The sequence below is a fragment of the Crocuta crocuta genome, unplaced genomic scaffold (genome assembly GCF_008692635.1).
Source record: "Crocuta crocuta isolate KB4526 unplaced genomic scaffold, BGI_CrCroc_1.0 scaffold53, whole genome shotgun sequence".
NCBI classification, from domain to species: domain Eukaryota; kingdom Metazoa; phylum Chordata; class Mammalia; order Carnivora; family Hyaenidae; genus Crocuta; species Crocuta crocuta.
In genome coordinates, this window is record NW_027529432.1 from 2,724,370 (window position 1) to 2,738,858 (window position 14,489).

Here is a 14,489-nt window from a genome sequence, read left to right on the forward strand (position 1 = left end):
ATTGTTGCTGGCACACAATGGAGGGGGCGGTCCCCAGGACTGTCAGGTCCAGTGACCACCTTCACTAGAAATACGAAAGGCACCCAGCACAGGCAGACTTACCAAGGACTTAGACCTCTCCCCTCACTAGGTAAAGATCCTTGAAGGCAAACAAACAAACAAAAAGCCCATGGCATGGATCATAGAAGAAATAAATTATAAATGCCAATCTAGGGTTCAGAGATAAAAACACAGGATACTCGGTTATCCCTGCGTTTCAGAGAAACAATGTTTATTTTGCTTGTTTTAGCATCAGGATGTCCTAAAACATTATTTGTTGTTTCTTTGAAGTTCACTGCGCACCTTGTACAGTATTTTTATTTGCTAAAGCTGGAAGCCTTAATGATGGCCTTGTAACTCATGACACAATACTTTCTTCCCTGCAAGTACAAATCTAGCTTAACCAGTATCTTTCCCCAGGTCTTTCCCTTGTTTCATACGAGGTGTGTTATTGATGACTGGCTTCATAACCCAGTGCGCTTGTTACAGTATATCGAGATGGGATCCCGACTCAACTACCAAGCGTCTCCACACCAATCTACACTTCCACAGTCGCCACGGTGGGGGAAGAGAGGGCCCAGAGATTGAGCACTAGGGGTCAGTGCTTTGCCCCAGAACTGACACTCTACGTTTCATTAGCCAGAGCGGGTCTCATGTCCAGGCCTAAATTCAGAGGGGTGGGGAAGGGCACTAATGTACCTAGAAGCAGAGAATCAGCAGCATCACTAATGGCCAGACAGGTGGCCAGTGGCTGATGGAACTTGGGATCTTCCCTTTTGGGAAGAAGTCTTGGTTGTAAGAGGGGTAGTTGTGGGAGCATGTCATTGTTATGACCTTCAAGAAGTTTAAGTATGAGCAGAGGTATGTGGACACTGAGCCTGCAGAGGGGTGGACTGTGGTGGAGGCCATGGGCATCGTGTCCATCCCTACCTTCCCAGGCATACTGAGAGGATACGAAACTAAAAGCTTTACTCAGACAGCTCTTAGTCAAATTAAGCACGTGCATGCCTTATGATTCAGCAATTCTGTTCCTAGGATGTGTCCCAGGGAAATTGCCACATAAGACACGAGAGGACACATGATGATGCCCACTGTGGCATATTTGTTGGTGGGGGTGGGGGAGATGGTGCCCAGCACTGGAGATGTGGGTGGATAAGATGGGATGGATGCATGGATGGGTGGACAGATGGACAAAGGAATGGCTGGTGAGTCCTTCCATGGGCCAATTATCTTAATCTCAGGCTGTGGATTATCACCACCTTCTGCATCTGAGGTCAAAAAGAAAATAAGTACATTTTCCAGGCTCCCTTGTGCTAGAGGTCTGCATGAGAAATAGGTGTCCTCTGAATAGAGGTGGGCAGAGGAAACGAGGCCACTTGGCGGCGTGGGAGGCTCAGCCTGTCTGTAGCAGGGCTGGCGCTCTGGCTTTGTGGGCGCCAAGAGGCATGGCCGGCAGCCCCATTCACATTCCAGGATTGAGGCCCAGCTTCTGGGTGCTGAGGAGCTGGACTGCAGGCAGGGCAGAAGGTTCTGGAATTCAGCAGTGCCAGGGGCAGCTCCTGGGGGTCCCCTTCTCTAGCCTTCCCAGCCACTTTGGAAGTAGATGCGTGTCTTATTTTTTAAGACAGAGAGAGACAGAGCATGAGCAGGGGAGGGGCAGCAAGAGAGGGAGAGACACAGATTCTGAAGCAGGCTCCAGGCTCTGAGCGGTCAGCACGGAGCCCAACGTGAGGCCCGAACTCATGAACCGCAAGATCATGACCTGAGCTAAAGTCGGACGCTCAACCAACTGAGCCACCCAGGCGCCCCAAAAGTAGCCGAGTGTCTTAAATCACTTTCCTGGATTGTTTCCTGGAACCAAACCCTTCCTGATTGGGCAATGGTTTACCCGGATCACCCAGCAAGTTACTGCCGTGGCTCAAACTTGAGATAGACCTCCCTACCTGACCCGTGACAGCCCCGCGGGTCCCGGGCCCCGTTTTCCTTTCCCAGCCCCCCACAACTGGGAGGGGCAGGAACGGCCCTGAGGAGCTGGGGGCTGGGGGCCCAGGAGGCAAGGGCCACACAAGACGCCTTTCCCCAGCAGAACAATTACGCCTCAGCCTCTGGTCAAACTCCGCCCAGCACTGCGGATTGATCAAGGCGGTCTGACCACAGCCTCCGGGGGTGCTGGCCCAGGGCAAAGGGGCCCGGGGACTCCGCAGCCCTGTGATCCGTGCAGGTCTCTGTCCTGACGGCATGGTGATGGAAACCCACTCCAGGATGACAAAACACGATTACTAACCAGCTGGGTGACCACAGGAAAATCAGTCAACCCCTCTAGCCTACAGATTTCCTCATCTGTGGGGCCCCGCCGAGCTGTTGCAAGGAAGAAATGAGGCAGTGTGGGTGGAAAATACCAGCTCGGTGCCTGGCAGCAAGGTCAGCCTCAAAACATTTGAACTCAAAGTCACCTTACGTATCTGGAGAAAGAAGAAGGGGGACTGGTTTTTCTTACCTAGAAGATTCTTAGGTCCACAGATTGGGTTGTGGTGAGGAAAAGCCAGCTTAATTTTAGCCCATACCATGTGGCCTTTTTCTCTTAGGTCCCAAAATATACTGACAGGCCCTAGAGTGTGGCTCCAATCAACACAGCACGGGGAGCCCCTCTTCAGGGAAGGGGCAGCGAAGCCCTCTCTCCACCTGGCCTCCGGTCCACTGTGCTAGCTAGCCTGAGCCCCCTGGGCCAGGCACCCGGCAAAGTCTGGAACTGAGAAGCACCGGTCCCCAGGTGACCGGCCCCAGTCCAGCACCGGCATTTCTGAGTTGCTGTGAGGCTCTGGGCCATGGCCCGCTGAGAAGCAGAGACAAAGTTACTTTTTCTCCTCCTCGCTGGGCAGGAATTCTGGAGAAGCCCAGCATATCTGGGCAGGAAGACACTTGGGACCCCCGCAGTATGGGGGTTCCTAGTCTGGAAGTTTTCCTGGAGTCTCTCGCCCCCGTCCCGGGGTGCGTGTCCCCAACCGGGGCTCAGAAGAAAACAAGCCACGGGAAGGTCACTGGTGAACGTAGGTCATTTTTAAAAAAGACCCTCAGTGCTACAGTCCTGCCCCCCCCCGGGTCTGGCCTCCAGGCTCAGACCGCGGCTGACAGCCCACGGAGGTAGTCCCCGGCCAGGGGCAGCACAGCCCAGTCGTCGGTCCGCAAGGCCACGGGCACCCCGTCCGCCTGGGCCGCCTCCAGTCGCAGCAGCAGCCTCGAGTCTGGGGGCAGACGGATGGCCACGCGGTAGCTGGCGGGGGGCTGGGCCACCACCACAAAGGGCTCCAGGTGGCGGGACACCAGCGCCTCCAGCCCCTGTGGCCCAAGAGGGCACCAGAGGCGACTCTCCGCGCCCTTCGGCAGGCAGGAGTCCCAGAGCTCCTCAAAGAAGCCCAGCTTGTCCCCCTCGGGGGCCTGGGGGAAAGGCAGAAAAAGGTCAGCGAAGTTCACGGGCAGGGGCGGCAGGTGGGCATGGCAGGTGAGGCCGGCGGGCGTGGTGTACAGGGCGCACACGTCCAGCTGCGTGGGGGCTGGGCGGCGAGGCTGCAGAGGCAGGAGCAGAGGACGGCAGGGGCGGCCGGGGCACAGACAGGGCACGTGGACAGCCCCCAAGGGCGCGTACAGCTGTCCCTGCACGCGGAAGCGCAGCTCCAGAGAGTACACCGGCTCCAGCGCCTCCAGCTGGAGCTGCAGCACCAGGCCCGGGCCCGCCGCTCCTCGGGGCCCCACGCTTAGTCGGATCGGGGCTGGGGCCTCCTGCACCATCAGCACAGCAGCAAAGCCCTGGTTCTCGGCCACCAGGGAGGAGGCCGATGCAGGTGCAGCGGGGGAGGGGCCGAGGGCCACGCCCAGCTTGGGCCCCGCAAGATGGGCCAGGAGGATGTAGTAGAGGCGGGCATGGTCCCGCCCATCAGGGTCCTCCCACTGCCTGGCCAGCGCCTGCAGCAAGGAGGCCAGGCCACCCCCGGCCCCCGCCCGCAGCAGGGCCCGGCAGACCCGGAGCAGGGCCTGCTGGAGGCCCCAGTCTGTGCAGTGCGCAGCTGCAGCGCCCAGGAAGCCGAGGGTGGCGCTCGGAGCATCCCCGTCTGCCACTTCTGCCAGGATCTGCAGGTGCCAACGAAGGGCCTCGTCCCTGCCTGGCCGGGACACTACCTCCTGCCGCAACGCCACTCTCAGGGGCTCCCCCAGCTCCGGGGCCACCCGATCCAAGAGGTCCACAAAATGTGGAGCCAGCGCAGGCCGGGCGCGGTATAGCCGGGCCAGTCCGTGGGTCAAGGGCGTCAGCACCGCAGGCTGTGTGGCCAGGCAGCGAACAACCAGGTAGGAGGCCTGGAAGCAGAGGGTGGCCGAGGCCCGGGGACCCCCATCCAGGGCCACCCTCTGCCGCAAGCCAGCCAGCAGCTCCTCCAGGTAATGCTGGGGGCTCCACTCCCGGCCTTTCTCTTCCTTTTCTTCATCTTCCACGCAGAGCAGGCACAGCAGATGCAGGCGGGCCAGGAGGGCCATCGGGTCGTGCAGGAGACTGGGCAGGAGGCAGCAGCCCAGCTGGCGGCTCAGCAGCAGCGGGGCGGCCTCCTCGCCTGTGGGGCCTAGAGGCCAGTTCTCGGGGAAGTTCAGAAGGCAGTGCAGGTAGAAGAGATGGGCGGGCAGGGGCAGCGCCGGGTGCTGGGCAGCCATGGTGAGCCGGCGGAGCAGCAAGGCCTCATCCTGGGCCGTGAACAGTGCTTCCCCGAAGGCGGCCTTGAGCGCCAGAACAGCGTGCAGCAGCGTGAGCTGTGCCGTGCCCAGCAGTCGCACCAACTGCGGCTTGAAGAGCACTGGCGGCTGTCCCCGGAGACCCCGCAGGGCCCAGCCCAGCAGCCACAGAAGCTGGGCCTGAGCCACAGGGGTGAGCAGGTAGGAAGTGTCCAGAAGCTGGGCCACAGCAGCGCGCAGCTCGCGGGCCTCCTCGGGACTAGGTTCCAGCACTGCGAGGCCACACTCCTCCTCCGCTGCCGCCGGCCAGCTGGGTGCCTGCAGCTGAAGGTGGGCATCCCCCTCCTCAGCTAGCGCCCAGTTCCAGGGATCACCTCCAGAGGCAGTATCCCCGGCCACGAGCAGGCCCTGCAGGCCGGCCCCGGCCCTGGCCTGTATCACCAAGGTGTTGCGCAGAGCAAGTGCCAGCAGCAGGCTGGGCGGCTGGACAGGGCCTTCCTGCCCCAGCAGCTCCCGAAGCAGCCCCAGGCAGCCGCCCAGCAACCCGGGTTTGCAGCTCTCCAGCTCCCGTAGGCACTCACACGCAGTGGCCTGCAGGGGGCGCTGCTCTGAGGCGGGGCCAAAGCCTCGCCCCAGATCGCGGCCAGAGGNGGTGGCCGCCAGCAGCAGGGGCCGCCGCAGGGCCGAGGGCCGTGGGGGTAGAAGGACCAGGGTGTCCAACAGGGAGGTGGCGGCTGCCTCGGCCGCAGTGGCGTCCGGCCACAGCTGGGCTGGATACTCCAGGCTCAGGGCCAGCAAGGAAACCTGGAGATTGGGAATTTGGGTGGGAATCACGAAAATGAGGTTCAGGATGCAGTGGGCTGAAGTGACCAGGTGGGTCGGCGCAGGGGGTACTCGCAGGGCCTACCTTTGTCTGTTCACTCAGCTTCTCACTTCTCAGTTCGCTCAGCAAGTCACGACCCAGATCCTCACCTTCGGGACCTGCCATGAAGGCGGATGGGCTGGCCCGGAAGGCGCCCAGGCGCTGGGCCCAAGTCTCCCGGCTCAGGGGTCCCATGGTCCGGCACGCAGGCCCCTGCAAAGACGCTAGGGAGGATCAGGGTCGCGGCCGCCAGAGGGCGCTCGGGCCCCTGCTTGCACCCCAAAGGGGCCCCCGCCCTCCCAGGAGCGCTTCGCAAATCCCAGCTGTCCTCTGCCACGCGCAGACGCCAGCGGGGACCCCGTGCCTGGATCCCGGGATGAAACCGAGAAGTTTCGGGGATGACGCCGGGCGGGGAGCCAAGGGTCCCGGCGGGGCAGGGCCGCCAGCGCGGGGTNGCCTTCGGGTGCTCAGCGCGCACTTGGCCGGCGAGGATGGCAAGCTGCGCGCCCCCCGCCGGCGTCCCGGCACGCCACACCCTGCGAGGGGGCGTGGGGTGTACGGGTCTTCGGGTTCCCAGGGTGCCCGCTGGGGGGTGTGCAAGGTGCGGTCCCAGGGCGCCCGCAGGAAGTGCTCCTCACAGCCCCGGCTGAACCGGTCGGGCGGGCGCCTCAGGGCTTGGCTTCGCTTCTCCGACGCCGGCCGGGTCCCCCACCCGCTCGGCTTGGGGGCGCGGAGCCGGCGCCGGGGTCACGGCGGGCGGAAGCTGCTGACCTTTGCCTCAGGCCACGCCGCAGTCGGCGAGGGTTGCGGCAGCAGCCGAGCCGTCGTAAAGCTGGCGGTTGGGCAAGGCCATGAGCTTCGATGAAGCCGGAAAACAACGGGATGCAGACGTGCAGAGTGGCAGGGCCTGGCGGGTCCCCGGGCTCACGGCGTGCCTAGCGCGGACTCCGAAACCGAGACCTCGCCACTGAAGACGCAGGGTCAAGCAGTGCACGAACCCAGCACTCTTGACTTGAGAAGGGCTGGATCGGAGCCGTTTGGCGGCACTGAGGGGGCTCGCCTGGGGCTCATCAAGGAGCATCTCCTGGGCCCCCCCCCCCCAGACTCTGCAGATGCCCCACTGACTGCCCGCTTCCAGGGCCCAGAGCTGCGGGCGTTCAGGCCCCACCGGCTACAGTAACGCCTTTGGCTCTAATTAGCCGCCTTTGAAGATGAAACAGACCTGAGCCCCCACTTCGGTGCTGCCAACTCGTTTCTCTTCTTTCTCCAGGCTTCGGGGCCCCTCCCTCCCCCATCTTGCTGTCCTCCAGATGGGAGGTGAGAGGGAGTGGTTGGGTACAGAGAGCTGGAAAAGAGGCCATCTTGGTGCCCACGGTGCCAGCGATGCTGGGGGACGGAGACAGGGACCCGCCCCGGGGGGACAGGTCTGGCTGGAAAGCCCGGTCCCAACTCCTCTGGGCCCCGGCTCCACAGTTGACTCACAGGCGGCAACCCTAAACCACTTCCCTCTAGGTGCCTCAGTTTCCCCATCTATAAAATGGGAGTGAGGACTCCCGCCCAAGAGACTGTGGGGTGGGGCAGCCTGGCTAATTAAACCTGAGATGAAAGAGGCCAGGATGAGAGCAGCCCTGAGAGGGAAGTCAGCTTGGGGGTAACAAGGAGCCTGTCTGGTTTCCCTGAGGCCCAGAGGGTGCTGATAACTACACACCCCTAGCCCTCACCCCTCGCAGGGAGGGAGGAGTGATTATTAAGCCTCTTTTACAGTTTAGGAGACAGGCTTCAAAGGGTCAGGAAATCTACCACTGACTTTGGCCCTCATTCAGCCTCCGACGGTCGCCAGCCCTTCTGAGCCTTGGCTCCTTTCCGGCCAGGGGTCTGGAGGGAGGGAACCCAAATGTGCTTCCCGATGTCGCAGTGGGCACATCCACACAGCCTGCCAAGCTCACAGCAACCCTGGGGGACCAGGCGGTGGGGACCATTCACAGATGCGGAAAGGGGTCCCAGAGAAGTACAGTCACCAGCCCAAAGGCACAGAGCTCCTTCTTAGGAGCTGGCAGAGCCTGGACCTCAGCAGACAGCCCCTCGCCGCCCCTGACTTAGCCTCCACCAGCTTCCACACCAGCTACCCTCAGCCCTCTTGGGTCCTGAGATGGGCCTTCTCACCTGCCTGCCCAGATGTCCCTGCCCTGTTCCGCTGCAGCACAGGCGAGCCAGAGAGTTAAGCTCAGCCCACCAGCACTGAGGCCATGAACGTTTCCTGGATCTGTGGTCTGCAGGCCTGCCCTGGAAAGTGGCCTCCCAGCCAAGACGTCCCCAGTGTGGGCCGCAGCCAGGTGACTGGGCTGGGAACTCCCCACTCGATGTTCACACCTCATTTCTTCTCTTCCTGCTGAGCTTCCATCCTCCCCGGTGGTGTAGCCCAGCCCTGGGGAAGACACTAGACAAAAGGCTTAGAAAGGGAAAGTCCTTTTTCCGAGGAGTCCTGAGCTTCAGTTTTCTCATCTGTAAAATGGGGACATGACCAACCCGAGTTTCCCAACACTGGGTCTACCGGGATGCTTTAAAAAGAACACATCAATAGGCAAATCCATAGACGTAAAGCAGAGTAATAGATGCCAGGGGCTAGCGGAAGGGAGGAAGGGGAAGGACTGCTAATGTGCACGAGGTTTCTTTGGGGGTGATGAGAATGTTCTGGAAGACGGGTGATGGCTGCACAACTCTGTGAAGATACCAACCCCCCTGAATTATATACTTTTAAGGGGTGAATTTATGGTATATGAATTATATATTGAAATTTTTAAAATGTTTTAATGCTTATTTTTGAGAGAGGGAACAGAGTGTCAGTGGGGGGGAGGGGCAGGGACAGGGGAGACACAGAACCTGAAGCAGGCTCCAAGCTCTGAGCTGTCAGCACAGAGCCCGATGCGGGGCTTGAACTCACAAACCACAAGATCATGACCTGAGCCTCAGTCGGACACTTAACGGACTGAGCCACCCAAGCACCCCTATATCTTAAAATTTAAAAATTTTTTTAAATGTTCTTTTACATTTTGGGAGAGAGAAACAGAGACAGAGTGCGAGCAGGGGAGGGGCAGAGAGAGACGGACACACAGAATCTGAAGCAGGGTCCAGGCTCTGAGCTGTCAGCCCAAAACCCGACGTGGGGCTTGAACCCACGACCTGCAAGATCATGACCTGAGCCAAAGTCAGACGCTTAAGTGCCTGAGCCACCCAGGAGCCCCTAAATTATATCTAAATAAAGCGAGCAAAATGGTGTTAAAGAGGTTCGTTGTGTACAGAACTTACGCTGTGGGCGGGGGGGGGGAGGGGACACAGACAACACACCTGATAAACCAAAATATCACAGAGTCAAAGATGCCTCAAGGAAAACAGAACAGGGTAATGGGCCAGAGGTGACTGGGGGAAAAGGATTCTGCTAGGGTGGTCAGAGAGGCCTCTCAGAAGCGGGGACACTTGACGGAAACCTGAGTGACGAGAGGTAACTGGTCATCAGGTGGAAAATAGGGTTCCGGGCAGAAGGCGCGGCGGCGGAGGGGCCAGAGCAGGGCCTGGGCACCCAAGGGCCCGCAGGAAGGGAGAGGCGAGCGGTCAGGAGGTCAGCACGGGACCAGGGTGCGCCGACCTCCAGGACATTCTTCCAGCTGCCGTGGGAGCCACTGGAGGGCTTGAGCTGCAGGGGGACAGCTGGCTGGGGGCGTGGGGGGAGCTGTCTTGTGGCCATGTGCAACGTGACAGGGCCTTGGACCAGGGTGGCGGCTATGGAGATGGAGGGAGGTGTGGGCAGCCGCCGGACGATCTGGGCGCGGGGGGACTTGCGGGTGGCTGCATGTGTCGGGTGAGGGAGGAGGGGGGCGGATGGCACTGGGCTTGGGTCCTGAGTACTTGGGGGCTCACAGTTCCAGTCTCCCCATGGGGAAGGCTGCGGGGACTGCGGATGGGACAAAGCCACAGTGGCGAGCCTCGCCTGGCTGCTTGGCCTCCTCCAGCCAGAAGCTTTGGCCTCTCCCTGCACTGCTCCAGAGGCTCCTGATGGCCCGGGAAGCCTCCTCCTCTGCCCACTGCCTCCGCCCCCAGCCCCACCTGGGGAGCCTTTTGCCCACAATGACAGCAGGACGGAGGGGTTGGGGTCCTCAAGGCACTCACACTTTGCCAAGGGCTTTGCAGCCTGCAGGAGGCTGTTGTTACGTGGGGCGGGAGGGGGAGCTGAGCAAAGGCCTCGGGGGGCCAGGGCACCAGCAGCCTCCTCTAAGGCCAAGTCCCTTTGCGGGGGCTGCTGGACTTCAGGACAAAAGCAAATCGACATCTCTTGACCGCTTGGAGGAACAGAGCTGGAACTAAGAACCCCACTTTACAGATGCGTAAACTGAGGCCCTGCCGGGTTAGGCGGCTTGGCTCGAGTCCCCAGAGGCTAAAAGTCTGGGGCAGCCCAGCTCCCGGCCCTTTCCCTGCTGGGCTTCCCGGCACGTCTTGTCTCCCAGGAGCCCCTCTGCCTTCAGCCTCCGTCCTTCCCAGCCCTGCACCCCCTCTCGGCTCCCCTGCTAAGCTGTTCCAAGCCTCCTCCCTCCAACTCTGCCCTGGGGCCTCCCTGGGCATCTCGGGGCACCAAAAGGAGATGCCGGCCACCACTTTTGGGGAGCATGGCCCTTGCTTGCTTGCCGGGGCCCTGCCTTCCTGCACACTCCTGTCCACCACCCCAAGAGTCATCCACTCCGAATGCCTAGACGCAGAGCTCATGGCTCTGTGAGCAGATGGCCCAGGGCCCCATCACCTCCTTTTTTTTTTTTAAATATATTTTTTAAATTTTTTAAATGTTTTATTTATTTCTGAGAGAGAGCGAGAGAGACAGTGTGAGCAGGGGAGGGAAGGAGGGAGAGGGAGACACAGAATCCAAAACAGGCTCCATGCTCTGAGCTGTCAGCACAGAGCCCGACGCGGGGCTCGAACTCACAAACCGTGAGATCATGACCTGAGCCAAAGTTGGACGCATAACCGACTGAGCCACCCAGGCGCCCCAATCATCTCCTGCTTACTGGTCTCTCTACTCACACCCTCATCACCCTCCCCCGACACACGCGCTCCGTTCCCTGTGGCTGACCCCAAGGCTTCCCGCCACACTGAGCCTCCCACGTCACGGCTCACAAGCCTCTTCAGCCCCAGTTCCCACACCCTCCCATCCCCCACAACACCGCTGCCTGGTCTTTGGGCAGATCTCACGTGCTCTAGGCTCACTCCCACCCTGAGGCCTTTGCACCAGCCACCAGGCTCTTCCCCGCTCTGCATGGCTCTTGGTTAGATCTCAGCACCCCCGGCCGGTCACTATTCCATCACTGAAGTCACACGTTCCACTCAGTTTCCTTAGTATTCTGTCTGCCTCGCGTCACAGAATCGCCGGTGCCCTGCAAATGGTGGGTGTTCAGGAAGTGTTTGTTGATTGACTTAAGGATCGAATGGATGATCTCTAACGGATGCTGTGTGACCAGAGTGGAAGGTGCCTACCCTCACGGAGCTCACAGGTTAGCCTGGTATTCGTCCAAGTTCACACACACTGTCTGGTTCCAGGACTGCTTGCAAAACCACAGGCAACACGCCAGCAGCTTGTGGCCCCAATCGGCCCCACAAAGGCATTGTGTTTGGCTCTTTCCGTGGTTTTAAAGAATTTGAGCCAGCTTTTAAAAACTGGTACATTTCGGGGTGCCTGGGGGGCTCAATTGGTTGCGCATACGACTTCAGCTCAGGTCACGATCTCACGGTTTGCGGGTTGGAGCCCACGTCAGGCTCTGCGCTGACCGCTTGGAGCCTGCTTCCGATTCTGCGTCTCCCTCTCTCTGCCCCTCCCCTGCTTGTGCACATGTGCTCTTTCTCTCTCAAAAATAATAAACATTAAAAACAATTTTTTTAGTTGGTATATTTTGGGGCGCGTGGGTCGCTCGGTCGGTTAGGCGTCCGACTTCCGGTCAAATCATGATCTCACCGTTTGTGAGTTTGGGCCCCGCGTCGGGCTCTGGGCTGACAGCTCAGAGCCTGGAGCCTGCTTTGGATTGTGTCTCCCTCTCTCTCTGCCCCTCCCATGTTCATGCTCTGTCTCTCTCTGTCTCTCAATAATAAATAAAAAATGTTAAAAAATTTTTTGTTTTTAATTGGTATATTTCACATACAAATCTGGATTTTTTTGGGGGGGGGCTTCTTTTCAGAAAACAGACAGATGTAGCCACACTGGGTGTCTCTGTTCAAATAACATGATTGTTACTGCACCTTTCAGACAGGCACATTCTCCACTGTCCCCACCACTCTCGATCTCTCCCTGACAGCCTTTTATCGCTGAACCGGTCCCATTGCTTTCCTTATACAACATTTGCTCTATATCCATGCCTCTACCAAGAGTTGGAACGCGACAGGCTGAATGGGTCACATGAGTCAAGAAAAACAGATAATCATTCACTCAACAAATATTTACTGATAATCCACTATGTGCCAGGAACAGTTGTAGATAGGGCAGGGGAAAGCCTGGGTGAATATGCCTCCTTCCCCAGGGCCTCGTTCCATACACTGCATAACATTCTTCCCACAAGTGGAGACATTTGACTTGTTCCTCACTCCCCCCGCCTTGCACAAGAAAGACCGTGCTTCTTGGGGTGCCTGGGTGGCTCAGTCAGTTAAGCATCTGACTTCAGCTCAGGTTATGATCTCACGGTTCGTGGGTTCGAGCCCCGCGTCAGGCTCTGTGCTGACAGCTAGTTCAGAGCCTGGAGCCTGCTTCAGATTCTGTGTCTCCCTCTCTCTCTGACCCTCCCTTGCTCATGCTATCTCTCTCTGTCTCTCAGCAATAAATAAAAACAGGGGCGCCTGGGTGGCTTAGTCGGTTAAGCGTCCGACTTTCGCTTAGGTCATGATCTCACAGTTCGTGGGTTCGAGCCCCGTGTCGGGCTCCGTGCTGACTGCCAGCTCAGAGCCTGGAGCCTGTTTCAAAGTCTGTATCTCCCTCTCTCTCTGACCCTCCCCTGCTCACGCTGTCTCCCTCTCTCTCCTAGAAATAAATAAAAATATTTTTAAAAATAAATAAATAAAAACATGAAAGAAAGAAAGAAAGAAAGAAAAAGAAAGAAAGAAAGAAAGAAAGAAAGAAAGAAAGAAAGAAAGAAAGAAAGAAAGAAAGAAAGACCGTGCTTCTTGAGTCCAAGGTCATCTGCGAAGACTTCATCATAGTTACCACGAAGCACCCACTGGGTAACGAGCCCTGGTCAGGGTCTGGCACCAACCGAAATGCTCAACAAATATTTGTTGAATTAACTATAAATTTACCTCCTAGACAGTATTGGTCCATGGTGTTTCTCCAGGATTTATTCAAAAGCTTAAGTGCACAGTAGGTACTCACGTCATGTCACTTGAACAGACGGGTGCAGGTAAGAGGAGAGGACTCTCCAAGTACGATTGGGCTGAGCCCTGAGGAGGAGGGGGGAAGGCGCAGGCTGGCGGGCTGGCCGCCAGAGCCCACAGTGACCCCAGGAGGTAGGTGACAGGATTCTCAGGTGATAGACTAGGAAACAGGCAGGGAAAGGAAGGCCCCTTGGACAAACTCACAGGCCCCAGGAGGGAGTGAAGGAGGGGGCCCATCTGGCCCTGAGTCTCCCCACTCATCCTGGGGGTGCTCCCAGGAAGTCCTGGGGGATGGGGGGGGCGGTGGGCCATGGGCAGGGCCTGCCCAGAAGTCGGGCATCAGCGGTCTGCTCCTCTCAGACTCCTGGCTTTAGAATAGAGTGAATTCATTTCTCAGACTCATTTCCTCTTAACCTGTTCCAGCAAACATTTAATATGTGAGAAAGGTGTATTTGTGGTAGAGGTTCTGAAAAGTTTATTTTATATGGGGGTAGGAGGAGAGCTAAAAAGAGGAAGGGCTCCCATTNGCTCGAACCCACGAACCGCGAGATCATGACCTGAGCTGAAGTCGGTAGCTCAACCGACTGAGCCACCCAGGTGCCCCAGGGGTCCCATTCTTGACCTTAGTGACAGGACTAGCCCAGCCATGGCTGGGGGCCAAAGCGCCACAGTTAACACCGAAGGCAACTAGCCAACGAGGGCTCTGAGGGTGGGCTTCCCTCCAGCTAAGCCTGGGGACTGGGCACAGCGTGGTGGATGGTGGGGGGGGGGGGNGCCCCCCGCCTGCAGTGGCTACAGCCAGGCAAAGTAGATTGGGTCTGACTTCTTCAGAGGGCCTCGGCCTCTGCACTGAAATCTGGCCAGTTGGGACAAGAATGAGGGTGTCCGAGGGAGTGTGAGACCCAATGACTAAGGTGCTGGGGTCCTTCCGGATCTCGGTGGACTGAGAGCGGTTTAAATGCCCCTTCCTCCACGAAGCCTTCCACACTTCGCTGGCCAGAAAGCCGGCTCTGGCCAGTGATCAGCCGGGCACTCTCCGCTTTGCACGGCGGCCGCGTCCTCCCCGCACGCCCGCCTGCGGGCTAACGCGCTACTCAGGCCTCGCGTGCCTTCCTGCACGGAGCCGGAGCCCAGCGAATACCTCTGGGCTGAACCACGGATTGCTCAGCCAGGCCTTCGGATCCGGGCCGCCTGGGCCCGAGCCCGGTTCAACAAGTGTGGGCGGGGGCGCCCGTTCCCGCCCGACGGCTTCGCGCCTCCCCAGGCGCCGGGCAGCGCCGGGCCGGGCCCGTTGGGCGAGTTTCATTTCATCACCCGCAGAGCGTGCGAGCGCGGGTGCAAATAACGTTGCCACCGCCCCTCCTCTGCTCCCTCCGAAACTCCTCCGAAGCTTCCGTCTGCGAACGCTAGCGCTCCTGGTTGGGAGGTCCCTGGAGGACGGCGGCCCGGCCGGCGGGGCAGCCGGGTGCTGGGGGCC

At 59.2% G+C, this 14,489-nt stretch overlaps 1 protein-coding gene across 1 annotated transcript; it reads right to left on the reverse strand.

Moving 5' to 3' along the window:
- Positions 1 to 250: 250 nt before the first annotated feature.
- Positions 251 to 6,042, reverse strand: AP5B1 (adaptor related protein complex 5 subunit beta 1). Its single transcript, XM_077759798.1, has 2 exons — positions 5,663 to 6,042; positions 251 to 5,559 (listed from the first exon to the last, which is right to left on the reverse strand). The coding sequence occupies exons 1-2, from the start codon at positions 5,810 to 5,812 to the stop codon at positions 3,154 to 3,156; spliced, it is 2,556 nt and encodes an 851-aa protein (XP_077615924.1). The 5' UTR covers positions 5,813 to 6,042; the 3' UTR covers positions 251 to 3,153.
- Between the last annotated feature and the right edge of the window lie 8,447 nt (positions 6,043 to 14,489).